The 17,997-nt window shown below is 34.5% G+C and overlaps 1 protein-coding gene across 1 annotated transcript; it reads left to right on the top strand.

Annotated features, from left to right (window-relative positions):
* Positions 1-4,504: 4,504 nt before the first annotated feature.
* Positions 4,505-17,694, top strand: LOC112040576 (S-adenosyl-L-methionine:benzoic acid/salicylic acid carboxyl methyltransferase 2). The gene is made up of 4 exons (XM_024073468.2): positions 4,505-4,670; positions 5,938-6,345; positions 16,648-16,902; positions 17,024-17,694. The coding sequence occupies exons 1-4, from the start codon at positions 4,545-4,547 to the stop codon at positions 17,384-17,386; spliced, it is 1,152 nt and encodes a 383-aa protein (XP_023929236.1). The 5' UTR covers positions 4,505-4,544; the 3' UTR covers positions 17,387-17,694.
* Positions 17,695-17,997: the final 303 nt, after the last annotated feature.

Below are 17,997 nucleotides of genomic sequence, written 5' to 3'. Positions count from 1 at the left end.
TTGGGAAGAAGAGTGTAGGGGATAAATGATAATGCCATTATGGAGAGTGATTAAAAAAGAAAAAAAGGATTTCGTTAATCTAATAAAAATCCACCTTACCTTCGCCTAACTTTTTATATTGCATGAAAATAATATTTTATTTTGGCTGTTAACTATGTTAACATTTTTCATCCATCACTTAACAATAGAGACCATTTTGACACAATGGCAAAAGGTTAGGGACTAAACTAAAACATTGGAAAGTTTAGGGATCAAATTGACATTTAGTCTAAAAGATAGGGACCAAATATGTAGTTTATCCAAAAGAAAATAATATAATATTCTCTCAAATTAATTAGGTTAGCTAATATGGAAAGCAATTAATTTTAAAAATGACATTGATTATAGTGATTTTTTAACCATTAGATTTCTTAAAAATCTACAGTTTAAAAAATGTATAACTTTTGTAGAGTTACATCAGGTGTAACTTGAACTCATCTCATACAAAAAAGATTAAAATACTAAACACAGAAAAATCTGTACATCCCTAGCGTCCAATTTACCGAAATATAAATCTAAACTTTTCTTCGTTTGCATCATTAAAAAACTTAAATATTTAAATAGTTTCACTACTAGTCAAAATACCCACAAAAAATACTTTAATTCCAAATAAAGCTTAGATTTGACAAGAAAGAGATTTTTAGGCTCTTACCTCGAGTGTACAATAAAATCTTCTCTACTTGAGTATTTTGGGTAGTCTTCTCTCTCAAAATATCTATCATTATATGCTGACTTAATTAACTTACAGGGATAATTATAGATTACCCACCTGTGGTTTAGCCCGAATTTAACTTACCCACCTGTGATTTCATTTTTGACACTTTACCAACTTGTGCTTCCCTACGTTACTACTCCGTAACCAACCTTCTTTTCAGACGTTATTCTAACACATTTTTTATATAAAAAAAAAAAAAAAAAAAAAAAAAAAAAAAAAAACCTGAAACAGATCAAACACTCCTCTCTCTCCCAAATGTTGTGTGGAGTTTGATTTGATTGATTCTTCCCTCAATGAATATGTTTTTTCTTTTTCAATTGATGTCTTGCATGTTTAAACACACAAACCCAGTAGATCCACCACAACTTACCCAACATCGACAACAACGAGATCTAAACCCAGCCAAAAACTCAAATCCAAACACATAAACCATTGTGAAAAATGGGATTTGAGGGAGCAATTCTAGATAGTTCCTACATTAACACACACCACCAATTTTCAAATACAACATCAACAAGAATTTAAAAAAAAAAAAAAAAAAAAAAAAAAAAAAAAAAAAAAAAGACCGCATAGAGCGCTTTAAGTTTATGCGGAGGCAGATCTGAGTGGGTCTGATTATGAAGCAGAGTACACATGGGGTCTGATTGTGCAAGGCCTCCACACTATTGTTTGGAGCTCCACATGTCACTTTTGTCCCTCCTAGGTGGTAGATTGAAGAGTGAGTTTGAGAGTTAGGTTCGAAAAGAACGCATAGAGAAGTGGAGAGATAGTGGTGGCTAGGGTTTGCTGCGAAGGAGCTTGGAAGCTTCAATTCTTTTAGATTCCAAAAGATCGAAGAGAGAGGGAGGTTCAAGCTTGGGAACCACCATCTGAGGTGGTGTTGGAGTGGCAGAGATGAGCTATGAGTGGTCGGCCATGGCTGGGTTTGGGGTTTAGAGAGAGATTGTTGAAGAAGAATAGGTGTGAGTGGTTGGCAATTGATTTTTTTTTTCTTTTAACAAATTAGTAACCATTGTGGTGAAAGAGAGACAACAAGGCAAATATATATTTGTGGAGGTTGATTTGAGTTTGATTTTTCTGGGTCTATGTTCTTCATGTTCAAGATTTGTGTGAATTGAGAGAAAGGTCAATACTACTTTTTTATCTTGTTTCTCTTGTGTTTTAATTTGTATTTTGATAGATCTGTGGTTTGTAATTGCTTGATTTAATTTGTATTAGTTTTATGGGTGTATGTTCTTCATGTTTGTGTATGTTCTTTATGTTTGTGAATTGTGAGAAACTAATACCATATTTTAATCTTTTTTTTTTCTTGTTTTGGGAGGAGAGAGACATAAAATGAGTGTAAAAAGACTTATTTATCTTTTTTTTTTTTTTTTTTGAATAGAGGTAGGTAACAGAGACTAAACGGAAGTAACCTCAAGTAAGTAAAGTGTCAAAAATGAAATCACAGGTGGATAAGATAAATTTGGGCTACACCACAGGTGGGTAATCTGTAATTATCCCTAACTTATATATAGCTATGGTTTCAACCTTATTTTCTAAAAATCTCCTTAGTAATATTAACTAGTCGCAAACCCGTGCTATGCACGGGAACCTACCTATTTGTGAGTTAGACTAAAATAATTTTATTAAAAATTTAAGAAACTACACTCTTGCATGATTTACTCTTATATGACTTCAATTTGTGTTACAATTTGATGAAGAAGCTATTGCTTGAACATGCAATGAATTATAAAAAATTTGTCAGAAAATTTCAAATACTGAAAAAAAATAACTCAAAAATCCAGATATTAAAACTTCTAAAATACTAAAAAATATTATAGAATCAAATGATTCACTACTTAGAAATTATTAAAACAAAACAAAATATATATGATTAAACAATACAGAAATATAAGAGAAAGATGGATTACATTCTAAATAATAATTTCAATTATTGCAAACTTTTTAATCTTGTAAAAAACGCCTAAAGAGAGTTTGTGTTTCATATATAAAAATTACTTTTTAAATAATACATGAAAAACAATAAAATAATTTTTTTTTTAACAAAATAAAGGAGAAGAAAATAACATAAGAATAGCTCATACATCTACTGAGCTTAAAAATATATGTGTATATATATATGTATTGGGGTTTGCTTTGCTTTTATAGTGTTCATGATTAATCTCGCAATTTTGGAGATAAATTATTAATGTTTGAGTTTAAGTTAGACTTGTTAGCCAGATAGAGTTTCACTCCTTGTTAAATTTGGATTGAACAAAACTAATTTTATTTAAAAAAAATGATAATGATGAGTTTGAGTTTAAGTTGGACTTGTTAGACAGATAAAGTTTCACTCCTTATTAAGTTTGAATTAAACAGAAATAATTTTATTTAAATATCATGTTGACGTGGAAAATTGTGAGAGTTTCAGAGTGTTCGGTTATATATATATATATATATATAAATTACGTGCAATGCTCAAAATTTTCCATTTCCACCAAGTTCATATATGCTATCTTCTTCTTCTTCTTCTTCTTCTTCTTCCTTTTTTCTTTTTTTCTTTTCTTCTTTTTTTTTTTTTATTTTTTTTTATTTTTTTTTTTTATGTGCAAGGTACACTCATAGTTAACAGTTAACACATCTCCAATACAAAGCTACAAAAATTCACATCTGAACACTTTTTTTTTTGATGGGACACATTTGAACACTTTTGTTATAGCATTCGGATACAAATAGTGGACTAAATATTACTAAAATAATCCTAATGAATTTAATAACTAACTAACCATAAGCATTTTTTTCTATCCCTAGGAAATCACAGCAAATTTTGGCACCATTTCCAAAATAGAAATAAAAAAATGCTTCACAGATCAACCACACGAGACAGCTTCTGGATCCGGTTCAATAGGAAGTCCCCTTGCTTGATAGTTGCTTCGTAAAGAGCATTCTTTGCATCCGGACGATTAGTCTCAAGAACTCCTGCAACTTTATCAATCTTGCAATGGAGCTTCCCAGCTGCAATAAAACGCGAGAGCTCCAGATCAATGAACTCCATAGTTCAAAAGAAAATACTTAAAATTGTCCATTTTCTATCCTTTTCCTGCAATTTCTTATCTACGAAACAAAAATTAAAACAAAAGTGTCTCAAAGTGCAGAATTACCTTCCAACGCTCCCACCAATTCCAACTCACAAATTTAGGCACTAACTCAATCCTAAACCGTTCCAACTCACCCCGACCTTTGCTAACCCCTTCCTTAGCTCGCCCCACAAACTCACCCAACTTCACATTGGCATCTTCCAAGCAAACCCAGTTTCATTCTTCACTGACTCGCTGAGTTTCGACCATAACCGCTCCAAGCCACGCCGGACCGATCGAGTCAAACTCAGCCATGAAAACCCATCAGACGTCTTTGGGTTTGCAGAAGCTAGAACACAAAAATTGGGTCTGTGGTGGGAATTTTTGGACCTAAGGTTCTTAGGAAGCTTGAGAAGAATGAGAGTTTGAGAGTTGTGTGTGAGTGGAGCTGTAGAAAATAAAAGTAGATTTTGTTTGTATGGGACTGTAAGCTCCATTGGTGGGTTTTGATTGAGGAATCCGTGGCCATGGGGCTGGATGAGACACACGGCAAATGGAGCACTGTTTCTAGGTTGCAGATTTACCTCATAAAGATTCTCAAAAAAAAAAAAAAAACCATAAATAGATTTACTTAAATACCCCTCCTTTTAAATCTTTTTTATTTTTATTTTTTTCAAATATTACACCTATAAATACAGGTTGAATAGAACAATTGCTACACCAAGGAAGACATGGATAGCAACACCCATAATTCAATCCATGAACATCGACATGGCCATGTCTTGCAAGTGGAGAAGGTTCTTCACATGACATCGGGAGTAGGAGAAAATAGCTATTTCCAAAACTCAGCACTTCAAGTAATTCTCTCACTCTCACTTATTTTACCTCTCTCTTTTTATGGAATCAACTATTTAGAGAGCAGTGGCGGAGCCACGTGAGGACTGAAGGGGGCCTTGGCCCTCCCAAAATTTTTGAAAAAATAGCGTGTTTCGTCTGTCACTGCTGTTTCTTGTTCGTCAACCATGGTTGCTTCTTCTTGGTCGACATTTACTATGTCTTCTTGGTCGACCACTACTGCTGTTTCTTTGTTAACTACAGATCGTCTTTTTCGTGATCTACTAGTGCTGTTACTTCTTTCTTCTTTTTCTTTTATCAAGCTTTAACATTTAAACGTTTGTTCCCAAACCTTGTCTTGGTTCCAGCACCTTTGAATGACATTTCTTACTTTTTTTTATTTCACTTTGCTTCTTTTGTTTGCTTGTGTCAGCCAGATAAGATGGGTAGGTCATAGGTGTAAGTAATTACAAGGTGTAAAGAGTTTTGTTTTTTTTTTTTGAATAAATGTGAAGAGTTTTTTTAGTACAATTTTTACTTTTTAATTCATCTTCTTATGGTTCTAGAGTGTACACCAGTACGTGCAATATTTTATTCTTTAATTCATTTTTATTTCGGTGATGTTTTTAAACTATATCCATTATTATTTTTATTTGTTAGATTAATGGGTCTATGTATATAGCTTTTTATAAATAAATATAATGAAGATAGTATGAGGTAGTAATTAAGGGTTTTATTCACATTAAAAAAAGTAATAAAGGGTTTATATTTTTAAAAACTCTTAATAATTTATTACGATTTTCTAATTGAATATATATATATATATATAGCGGCAATTTCAAAACAGTACACTAGTATTAACCGATATCAAAACATATCGTTCATTAAGCTAAACTAAAACAACTTTCGATATGAAATTCACTCTCTTGTTTGTATGTCACCATTTTAGATTTAATACACACACAAAAAATAATAATAATAATAATAATTTATATATGGCCCCTCCAAAGATAAATTTCTGGCTCTGCCACTGAGAGAGAGTTTCCTATGTAGTGTATATACCATTAAGAAGAATGCTAGTATCATAACAAAATCCATAACTCTTGCCACAATTCACTTAGTAAGCAAGTTGTGAGTTTTGTTGTGATACTAGCATTATTTGTACCGTTAAATGTTTTTCAACACACACAACAGAAACTTGTTTCCAAAGCTGAAAAAAATGTTCACATTTATGATTTTCTGTTTATGTAGTAGTTAAAAAAATGATTTTCCATCTTGCGTTTCTCTTAGAAAACAGTGATTTCCAAGGTGAGACCAGTGTTGGAGGGCACTGTCAGAGCTTTATATAGCAAGGAAAACTTTCCTCGTTATTTTTCCGTAGCAGACTTGGGTTGCTCTTCAGGACCCAATACACTTATAGTTACCTACGAAATGATTGATGCCATAGTCGGACTGTGCCGAGAAACTGGACACTCTCCTCCTGAGCTCACAGTGTTTCTAAATGACCTTCCAAGTAATGATTTCAACACTAATTTCAAATTACTGCCAGACTTTTATGCTATGTTGAAGAAGGAGAAAGGCAACGATGTAGGGCCATGTTTCATAGCGGGAATGCCAGGGTCCTTCTATGGCAGGCTCTTTCCTAGCAAAAGCCTGGATTTTGTTCATTCTTCTTATAGTGTGCATTGGCTCTCTAAGGTCAGCATCTTCACACTCAAAAATATCATTGCATTGCAATTGGTTAATGACCTTTAGGTTCAATGGAGTTATCCAAAAGATCCCCTTCCCCACTTGAAATATATCAAAAACTAAAAACATTGCATTGATTAATTACTAATTTAACTCAATTATATGATCCACAATATTATCATGGAGATATGAGTACAAGATCTGAGTATAGAAAATAAGTATAGAAAATAAAAATAGAAAATGAATACAACCTCAACACAAACCAAACAAGCCCTTAATGATCCACTTATTCACAAATTGCCATGCTTGAGAAACATTTATGGGATTACATGTTTGTTTGGTACAATGTGTTTTTTTTTTTTTTTTTTGAACTTTTTAAAAATGATTGCTTAGGAAAAGATGTACCTTAAAAAAATGTGGCTTAAAAAAGCCGTGCTTCAAAAAGATACAGTTCAAAATAGGCTCTACATCCTTGAGCACTAACAATAACAATATTTAGCCGCCTTTGTACAACATCCTCTACACTTCTTACTTAGTATACATCTAGCAGGTAATTCATTCAATATAGTAGTTTAGTTGTTGGTTTCAGTTAGTTCAACTCGTAAAGTTCATTGTTGTTAAACAAAAGATTTAGAGTCCATTTAAATACAACTTATTTTGCTGAAAACTAAAAACACTGTAGCAAAATAATTTTTAAATGTATGAATAGTGTCATGAGACCCATTTTTAATTTTTTCTAAATAAAGTGGTTGTGGGTCCCATAAACAGTGCGCAAACAGTAACTTTGTCTCCTGCACAGTGTAATCACATGCATGATCAGTATCAATTACTATTCATAAGAGCTAAAGAAAAAAAAAAAAAAAAAAAGGTAAAACGTGCAAACACAACCGTGGATCCAAACAAATACTTAGGGTTCAACTCTTGCTTACACCAAAACCCGATTAATGTCTTAACCTAATGATAAATAATAATTAGCATGCGGCAAACATCATAGATTGAAAAACTATCATGCAAAAGGGTTTCAGTAAATGGCGGCACATTAAGGATTGTGATATTCCCCCTTGATTGTATTAGGGATGTTATAAATAAATTAGAAATAAAACATAATTACTATTTTATATTATGTATTTTTTTTTTTTTTTAACAAACGAGAATATCTACACCTTTTCAAGTATATAGGGAGGAATTTCTTGGGGATGGCCTCAAGGTGCTGGCAAGAGGTTTCGAACTCAAGATCTCATAGATATCATGAAGCCTTAAGAATCACTAAGCTAACCTCTTGGGGTTATATTATGTACTTTTTTTTTTTTTAATACAAGATAGAAATTCAACTCTAATCTAATCTAAATGTATATGTGTGTGAAACTCCCTTCTGAAAACTTGAACCCCAGTCCTTATCCCTTACACCTCACAAGTACTTATACTTATAGAGCGATCACTGCACTAAATGTGCGCAGCAGTGGCGGCTTCAGGAATTTTGTTTAGGGGGTTCATTAAAAAGTTTTAATAAAAAAAGAACTTGAATATATTGAGTTACCGACAAAAAAAAAATAATAATAATAATACATGAAGTTTTACAATTTCCTTCTACAAGTATTCAAATTTTAAATTATGAGTATCTATTGTCAATGTGGGTAGTTATGAGTCTATAATCATTTTATTTTGTTAAGTTTATCTAACATTTTTATTTTTATGTAGTTTTTATTATCTATTTTGATAGGCCACAAACTGAATGCCCCTTGTGATTAAACCAATTAATTAATTAGCCAAGTTATTAATTAATCAATTTATCATGCAAACGCGTGGAAGCACAAACAAATCACCAAAAACTAAATATGCAGCGGAAATTAAAAGACACGGTGATTTGTTTACGAATGGGAAAAACCCTTGCGGCAAAAACCCACCAGGTGATTTTCAGGTCACCACTCCCGAAACTCCACTATTATCAAATCAAGCGGTTACAAGTAAAGGAATCCCAAGTACCTTACCAACCTACAGTTGAACCCTTACCCCAATACACAATTGGACTTGATCTATAGTGACAGTTCCCACCTTTAATGTACGGCTCCCAAGTACATGACTAACCAATGCGTAGATCCCAGTACGCGACTTCAAACACCAACTTAGAAGGAGAGGTTGGCTGCAAAGTTCTTCAGTTCATCCTGCACGATGAAGATCAGGAAGACACTTGGTCACAAAACCCTTTGGTGCAAATACACAACAACTTCTTCAGAGAAGATGAACTAGGTCAAGAACTTCGTTTTTGATCACAATTTGTTTGAACAGAGATTGCTCAATACTTTTGCAACTTGTATACAATTTGACGGCTTTTAAAACAATCCTTTTATATGTTTAGGGTTTGTAGAAAAGAAGACCCAAAAGCATATTCTCGGATCCCAAGGAAATTAGATCAGAAAATCTGATTTTATAATTCTCAACAAATAGCAAGTGTCGAGGAGCTATCGAGCAGGTGTCGAGATTTAATGAATTTACACTTTAGCTTGTTTTTCTTGGACAGACTTGATAACTTCAATGCTTGATCTTGAAACCTTATTTCTTGAAGTATTAAAAACACCTAGAACTACCCAATTACAAGTAGAGTGCGTTTTGTCAAAGGATTAGCCAATTTACATAAATGAATGACATATGTTCTTAACAAGTGAAACACATATGTCCTAACAATCTCTCCCTTTGGCAATCCGTGATAAAACCACAAGAAATAAATGAACATATGAGAAAAGTCATATATCACGCAACTCATACTCACTTGTTGAATACAATAAAATCTATCCTAACACAAACTCTTGAAAAACTTTGCAAGAAGAGAGTTTGTGGCAAGTAGACTTTGACAACCTATACTTCTGAAACACTTTAAACAAAATTCATCAAGGCATCTTTGTATAAAACAGAATTAATAGATTGCATACAAATATAATGAACATGTGTATAAAGATAGAGAAGAAATAACACATGAAGAGAGAAATGAAAGAAATATACATCCACATATAGAGAAAATAAGTACAATGTATGTAAAACTAGTCACAAGACCTCATATACAAGATCAATGTATCTATAAAGAATAGAAAAGAAAAAGATACATCAAAACCTCACTACATCCCTCAAAATATCAACACTCCCCCTATCAAAAATGTCCTATACTAACTCTCCCCCTAAGATGACTACTCTCATAACCCAAAAACTACTCTCTCTTTTTGTCACAAGTGACAAAGGGTAGAGTGTCATGTAGACATCTCATTAGTAGTGCTAGCATTTCCATCATCATCATCCGAAGCGTCATCATCATCACCATCATCATAATCATCCTTAGAGTCTAAAGCCGCTGGAGAAGGTGGTGAAGGAGTAGCCTCAGGAGCAAAACCACCCATGGTCGCCTGTCGTCGTGCAATACGACCAACACGAACATTCACCTAATACAACTTAGAGGCGAGTGTATCGAGGCGAGCATCCATGCGTTGCACCTGCGCCATGATGTCTCCAAGAGATACATTGCCCGTAGAAGAAGAAGGAGCAGATGTAGATGGATCAGATCTGGATGAAGCTGAGCGGGAGGGAGGAGTGGAATCCGTCTGTCTCGACCTAAACTGAGCCTCACTACGTTTTATAGTAGCGGCATCTATGGCACAGATGTGTGTGAAGTGGTCGGACACAGGAAAAGGGATAGAAAAATGGCATAAGATTCTCGTGATAGCGGAAGGAAAGATGAGCTTATCACGAGATGCCGAATCTAGATAAACATTTATGATAGAAAGGATAACATGAGAAGGAAAATCTATAGTAAGATGCTCAAGAAGAGATAACAAAAATCGAGCACGAGGCTCTGTGATGGAGTTGTAGTGAGAAAATGGATGGAGTACAAAAGTCATCACCATGTTTAGGAATCTAGGAGCATTAGCAAAAGGTCTACATGATGTATACTAATGCTCACCCCAATCAGCTGGGCACTGACAAAAAGCAGAAATGAGCTCATCTTTGAACATAGTCTTCAGACGCTCACAGGAAGGATAGTCAGGAAACTCTATCCTAGGAACCCTAAGCACATCCGCAACTAGCTGCGGTGTGACAGGAATACGCGTACCTCGAATGCGAGTGAAAAAGAGAGGTACTGAACGATCAATCTCGTGCATGTTAGAGTAAAACTCCTGAATCAGCACGAAAGAACATGTGACCAAGACGGCACACAGTGACTCCCATCCCCTACTGTGAATGACAGAGGGAAGGTCAGTATTGGCAAAGTCTGCCAAAATGACTTGGCGTTCCGAATGAATACCTCTCTAGAAAAGTTCTCCGAAAATGCCTTGTGGGCATCTCCATCACAGAACCGAAGATTTAGAGGAGTAGAATTAGAAGATAAAGAAGCTCCAGAACGCAGAGGGTTCCGAGCCGGAGTGAATTTACGTTTAGGTGCCACAAACACTACTAATGTAAACAAAATGAGAAAGAGATTGAGAGGGAGACAATCAGAAAAGTCCCAAAACAGTTCACATATATCAAATATATTGAACAAAAAGTATGTATGCATGGGGAATGCATGGACATGTGACATGCAAATTAAAAAGCATCATGGGCTCAGCCCAATCCAATCCTATCAGTACACAAACATAGAACATACATCTAAATGCATGTAAATATCATTCTAATGCACATGAAATGTAATGTATGACATTTTGAACACATTTAAGTGAAAACCCAACCCAAAATTGCAAGAAAAATTCATTAATTTTGAAGAACCCCAAAAATTTTCAAAAACCCCAAAACCTAAGCTTCAAAACATGAAATGCATGAAAAAGGAATGAAAATGAGATCTTACCAAGTGATTAGAAGCAAGGAAGGGCCGAAAATCAAGTGGGTTGAAGATTTGAGTGAGAAAATCAAGTTTGGGAGAGGAACAGTCACGGACAAATCGAGAGAGATCGAGAGAAATGAGATCAGAATTGCGACAAAGCTTTAAATAGGACTCTTAGTAATTCTCGACAGCTGAGGTGTCGAAAGGTATCGAGGAAGGTATCAAGGTAGGTATCGAGAAAAAGCACGTCGACAGCTAAAGGTGTCGAAGAATGAACATCAAAACCAAGAATAGAAGCTCGATCAATCGAGAAGGTATCGAGGAGACAGGAGATTTCTCGATCGATCCACCAGGTGTCGAGATTGCGATAAGAAAAAAGCTTGAGAAGCTCGTCAGATAACAAAGTATCGAGGAGGTGTCGAGGAGGTGTCGAGCCAGCTTTAAAAAGCAATTTTTCAAGAAGTGAAAAACACAAACATGAATGCAATCCAACATACACCTCAACCATTGATCCAATCAACATATAAAACTCTCAAAATCAGCTCTCAACAAAGAATTAAGCACATGGATCCTCAAAAACACACACACACACACTAAACAAGTCTAACCAATTTTACTTTTCAAAAACAAGTCAAGACAGTTTAGTGAGCATACATTAGCACATGTAAACACTTGTGATGGCCAAATCACATTGTACCTACACATGTATCAAAAGTAGCAAAGAATATTGTGTGTTGTGTGTGAAAAACATCGCAAGATTGCCTATGTATATACATGTTATGACGATCTGAGATATGAGAAAATAACTTTAACTCACACACAATTATAACTGTTTGATGGGGACTATCACCTTCAAGGTACATCCTATAACTCCCACATCTCCTAGAATTCACGATTGCAACCATATTTAAAGCATTTTTTTATCTTTTTGCTTTTTATTTTCTTTCCATATTTTCTTTTATTTTAGCATACCATACATGGGCATATAAAAGAGAGAAAAGAAATACCCAAGATGTTAAGCATTTGACATCGCACTTTTGCTATGCTAAAGCATACGAATGTCTTTAACACTACACTTTTGCTATGCCAAAGCATACAGGTGTCATATTATGATTAGCGGGCAATAGTGGTGAGATGATTATTTATGTCTTTTTCTTAGGATTTTCTAGTCCTACCCGTTAAAAAGAGTGATACAAGTGTTAAGTTTAAAAGATAACTTAATCTTACTCATCACAAACAAGAGCCACAAAACTCGCTTAGTTGTGCATAGAGATGCTCATCTAAACTACAAGAGATACAAAATTTAGAAAACTCTGTTTCATTGGCCATCCAAAGTACACAAGTACCAAAGTACACAAAACACACATTGTTTTTGTATTTTTCTGATTTTTCAATTTTTTTTATTTTTATATTAAAAACAAAATAAACAAAACTGAAAGTAAACACACAAAAAACATGTTAGACAAAGCAAAGCATAAAACTATACTGACTCAACAAAAATGCAAAACACACAAGCAATGCAACAAACAAAAATAGGAAGATAGAAGAAACTGATAAAATCACTTAGAGTCTTTTTTCTTCCACACCTTGGAAGAACCATTCCTTTGATTGAACCCTTAAACTGGCAGTGAGGGGGAAGAATTGAAACCGTTCAAGTTCGAAAGGAACATGAAGGCTTTCAAAAGATCTCCAAGAGGAGCAAGAGAGGATTGAAGCTGATTTTGGCTTCCAGATACTATCATGTTGTTGCTTTATTGAGTGGCTAGCCACTTGTAGCAATTTGGTCAGGTATGACCGACAGCTCCACAATGATGACAAAGATGATGCTTCTTTTATTTAGACTTTTGAGAGTTAGCCTTCTTAGCCCTAGGGTTATTAGCATCTTTCTTATCTTACTTAGGGGGTGCTCCTAAGATAGATTTACCTTTGTCTAAGTTCTCACTAGCTAATTCAGTTTTAACATTAGTGTTCTCACTATCAATATTATTAGCAGGAGAAACAAAAACAGTAGTACTAGTAGAAGCAACATGAGAGGAAGAAAGATCATACCCTAATCTTGTTCGATCTGAAGCAGATTTCTGAATGTTGAGTATCTCATCAAGCTTTGCACTTGAAGTCCTCTCTAATTGAGTTCTGACTTGAAACAGCTCCACTTCAAGCTTCTTGGTCTTCTCAGCCAAGAAATTGTTCTCAAATCTCAATGCACCAATAGTTTGATTTGCCTCATCAAACTTTGTGGACAACTCGTTACGATCAAGTTTCACATCACTGAGCTTCTTAGTGGCCAGCCTATACAATTTCTCATGCTTCTCAGAGAGCTTGTAAAGCTTCTCATAGGCTGAATGGATATCATCTTAATCATCCATCTTCTCAAATTTTGACTCCACTAGTTCTTCTTCTTCGTCCACATCTTCAACAATCCCTTCAGTAGGATTAACTGTGGTAGTGAAGGTATTCAAAATTTCGTCATCCTCATAGTCGAAATCATCTTCAGGCTCAGTGTCACTTAAAGTTGCAACAAGTGCTTTACTCTTCCCAATGCTCTTGAGATATGTCGGGCATTCATACTTTATGTGACCGAATCCATGACATCCAAAACACTTTGGTCCTGCAGGAACAGTGTACTGACCGCCATCCTTAGTATCCTTCTTCCTTTTGTCTTGGCTCTTAAACTGAGAAGAACTGGATTGTCTACGGTCCTTGTTGAAGTTCCTCACATTGGCATTCTTCATAAACTTCTTGAACTGCCTTGTAATATAGGACTTTATCTTGGAATCTTCATCATCGGAAGACTCATCTGTATCACTGCTCTTTGCTTTCAAGGCCATGCTCTTACCTTCACTTGACTTGTCAATCCTAGATAACCTTATCTCATAGGTTTGCAAATTTCCAACCAGCTCAATCAAAGGAATCTTGTCAATATCTTTTGATTCATCTATAGCCGTAATCTTGGCATGGAATCTCTCGGGTAGAGATCTGAGCACCTTCCTTACAATCTTGGGTTCAGGGATGGTTTCCCCAAGATTGAAGGATGAGTTTACTATGTCCTTGAGCTTGGTATAGAACTCATCAAATGACTCATCCTCCTCCATTTTAATCTCTTCAAAGTTTATAGTGAGCCTCTGAAACTTTAAATCTTTGATAGATTTTGTTCCTTCATAGGTTGTCTGGAGGATGGTTCATGCCTTCTTAGCAGTTTCAGTTGAGGATATCCTCTTGAACTCCTCATTGGTGACTACGCTAAATAGGGCATTTAACGCTTTGCTGTTGAAGTTTGCCGCCTTGATCTTGGCGTCATCCCAATCGGCCGGTTCTTCTTTTGGCTTGGTCCAGCCAATCTCTACAGCTTGCCACACCTTCTCATTTAAAGACTGCAAAAAACTCTCATGCGTACTTTCCAGTATGCATAGTTAGTGCCATCAAATAAAGGAGGTATGATTAATGATTGTCCTCTATCCATGACAAACAGGGGTCAATGGATCAACACAGCAAAGATTAAACCTAATCAAAGTGTGCCTGCTCTGATACCACTTGATAGGCTACAAACTGAATAACCCCTTGTGATTAAACCAATTAATTAATTAGCCAAGTTATTAATTAATCAATTTATCATGCAAACGCATGGAAGCACAAACAAATGACCAAAAACTAAATATACAGCAGAAATTAAAAGACACGGTAATTTGTTTACGAATGGGGAAAACCCTTGCGGCAAAAACCCCACTAGGTGATTTTCAGGTCACCACTCTCGAAACTCCACTATTATCAAATCAAGCGATTACAAGTAAAGAAATCCCAAGTACCTTACCAACCTACAGTTGAACTCTTACCCCAATACCCAATTGGACTTGATCTGTAGTGACAATTTCCGCATTTGATGCACGGCTCCCAAGTACGTGACTAACCAATACGCGGATCCCAGTATACAACTTCAAACACCAACTTAGAAGGAAAGGTTGGCTACAAAGTTCTTCAATTCATCCTACACGATGAAGATCAGGAAAATGCTTGGTCACAAAATCCTTTAGTGCAAATACACAACAACTTCTTCAGAGAAGATGAATTAGGTCAAGAACTTCGTCTTTGATCACAATTTGCTTGAACAGAGATTGTTCAATGCTTTTGCAACTTGTGTACAATTTGATGGCTCTTAAAACAATCCTTTTATATGTTTAGGGTTTGGAGAAAAGAAGGCCCAAAAGCATATTCACGGATCCCAAGAAAATTAAATCAGAAAATCTGATTTTATAATTCTTGACAGATAGCTGGTGTCGAGGAGCTATCGAGCAAGTGTCGAGATTTAATGAATTTGCACTTCAGCTTGTTTTTCTTGGACAGACTTGATGACTTCAATACTTGATCTTGAAACCTGGTTTCTTGAAGTATTAAAAACACCTAGAACTACCCAATTACAAGTAGAGTACGTTTTGTCAAAGAATTAGCCAATTTATATAAATGAATGGCATATGTTCTTAACAAGTGAAACACATATGTCCTAACATATTTGTTATTGATTTTATAAAAATATTTTAAACTAAATGACTAAACTAAACTCATTGGTTTTGTATTAATTATTGACGCACACAACCACAGTCATTTATACATAAAATTATACACTAGTGTCTACTCAACCAATTAAATGCTTGGACAATCACTAACTTTACAATTTTTTTTCTTAAATTTTACTAACTTTATAATAAAAAGTTATTATAATATGATAACAATACACACACATGTGATAAACCATCTCTATTTCCTAATTATTAAATTATATAAATTTATATTGTACACACAAACATTCACACACATCATAATTCACACAAATAATATTATAACAAAAAGTAATGCACACAATCAATATTAGATACACTCACACACATAATATAAATTTATAAAATATAGTGACACTTATAGTTCACAAATACTTACTCTTTATTCTTAGAGTTGGAAATACTTGTAATAAAGGTGTGCAAAATTTAAGTCAAGGTGTGCAAAAATATTTTTAAGAAAAAATTATAGTATTAAACTAAAAAAAAAAATTATAATATATATATATATATATATTTTTTTTGAAGTCAGGGGGTTCATTTGAACCCTGAGAATAATGTAGTGCTGCCCCTGGTGCGCAGTGGTTATGTACTTATTAAGTAGAAAAGAAAAGGTAATTTTTCTTTGTTTAATGGATAATTCCGCCAAAAATCAGATTGCATTCTATTGTTCATTTCATCCACAAAAAATAAATAAATCATTCCTTCATTTTCCCTTCCATTTTACGTGAAATGGAGAGGGTTTTGATCTGATTTGTGATGCTCATACGAAGTTCAAAGTAATTTTTACTATTTGTAGAATATGAGAATAAATTGTCACATTTAAACAAATAATTATCAATTTCATAAAGCACACAAAATGTGCAGGTGAGAAAATTCATACTCAAATTTTCATAATTCATTTTGGTGGTGGCATTTTCTCTCTTTTCTTTAAATCTATTTTTATTTTATAATTATTAGGTACCTCAAGGGATAAACAATAATAAGGGGAACATATACATGGGGAAGACAAGCCCTCACAATGTATTCGAGGCATACATGGAGCAATTTCAGAGTGATTTCTCACATTTACTTCGCTCTCGTGCTGATGAAATAAAACTTGGAGGGCAAATGATTCTAACCTTTATTGGTAGAAGTATCAAAGATCCCACTAGTAGAGATTGTTGCCTCGTTTGGGAGCTGCTAGCAAAGTGTCTCCTTGACATGGCTGCTGAAGTTAGTTCTTTAACCTTTTGATAATTAAAATTTAAAATTAATTCTTCTAATTAAGGGATAATTTTTTGGTTTGTTATCTCACTTAAAAAGTAAAATAATGGCCACAATTTTATGTGTATAGGGGCTAATTGAAGAGGCTGATATTGATACGTTCAATTTGCCTCAATACAATCCTTTCATCGAAGAAGTAAAAACCATTGTTGAAAAAGAGGGATCCTTTGTTCTTGATCGACTGGAAACATTTGAAGTCAATTTGGATGCCAATGACAACGAGGAAAACAAAAATTACGTGTTCGACAAGTTTACATGTGGACAAAATGTGTCACGTGGCCATAGAGCGATTTCAGAATCCTTGTTTGCTGATCACTTTGGAGAGGCAATTATAGATGATTTATTTGAGAGGTACGCAGAGCGTATCGGTGAGCATCTTTCCATGGAGAAGACAAAGAATTTCAACATCGTAATTTCAATGGAAAGGAAATGAATAAATCCATGAAACTATGTATCTTGAATAAATAAGAAGCAAATTGGGACGCATCATTTTGTTGGACTAGTTACCAGATGTTATGCTTTTGCCTAGTCTGGCTTTGGTTTTAATAAATTGTTTCTTGCATGCTTGTAGCTATGCCATGAGTCTATGACTCTGCATAGTAAACTAAGTGTTGTATTTTATGTGTGTATAGCTGTGTACTGTGTAGTCAGTGCCATATATTTTATGTGTGTATGATTTTGCCTAGTTTACCTTGTGATCATTGTAAGTTGTTTCAATGTTAAATTAGTGTTCTTAATAAATGCTTATTTCCATGCAATGACTCTAAAAAAAAGTGGTCAACCGTCTTGAGAAGAAAGGGAAAGGAAATGTTTGCTGAGTTTCCACTGACTGTGAGTAATGGGGAGTCACAAAAACTGTGGTACAATTAACCAATCCTTTTATAATTTTTATTTTTTAAGAAAAAAAAACCTTCTTCTTAAATAAGATTTCTACTTAAAAGTAGAAAGAGACAAGACATGTAGAAGTAAAGATTTTGGAAATAAGCTACAATATTATCACTTTCATACATAAAAGTAAACAAGAGAGGAGAGAAGAGGAAGGGT

This window comes from Quercus suber, unplaced genomic scaffold (genome assembly GCF_002906115.3).
Source record: "Quercus suber isolate HL8 unplaced genomic scaffold, Cork oak 2.0 scaffold_812, whole genome shotgun sequence".
NCBI lineage: Eukaryota > Viridiplantae > Streptophyta > Magnoliopsida > Fagales > Fagaceae > Quercus > Quercus suber.
Note: the sequence above shows the minus strand (reverse complement) of the source record. Positions and strands in the feature narration are given on the sequence as shown.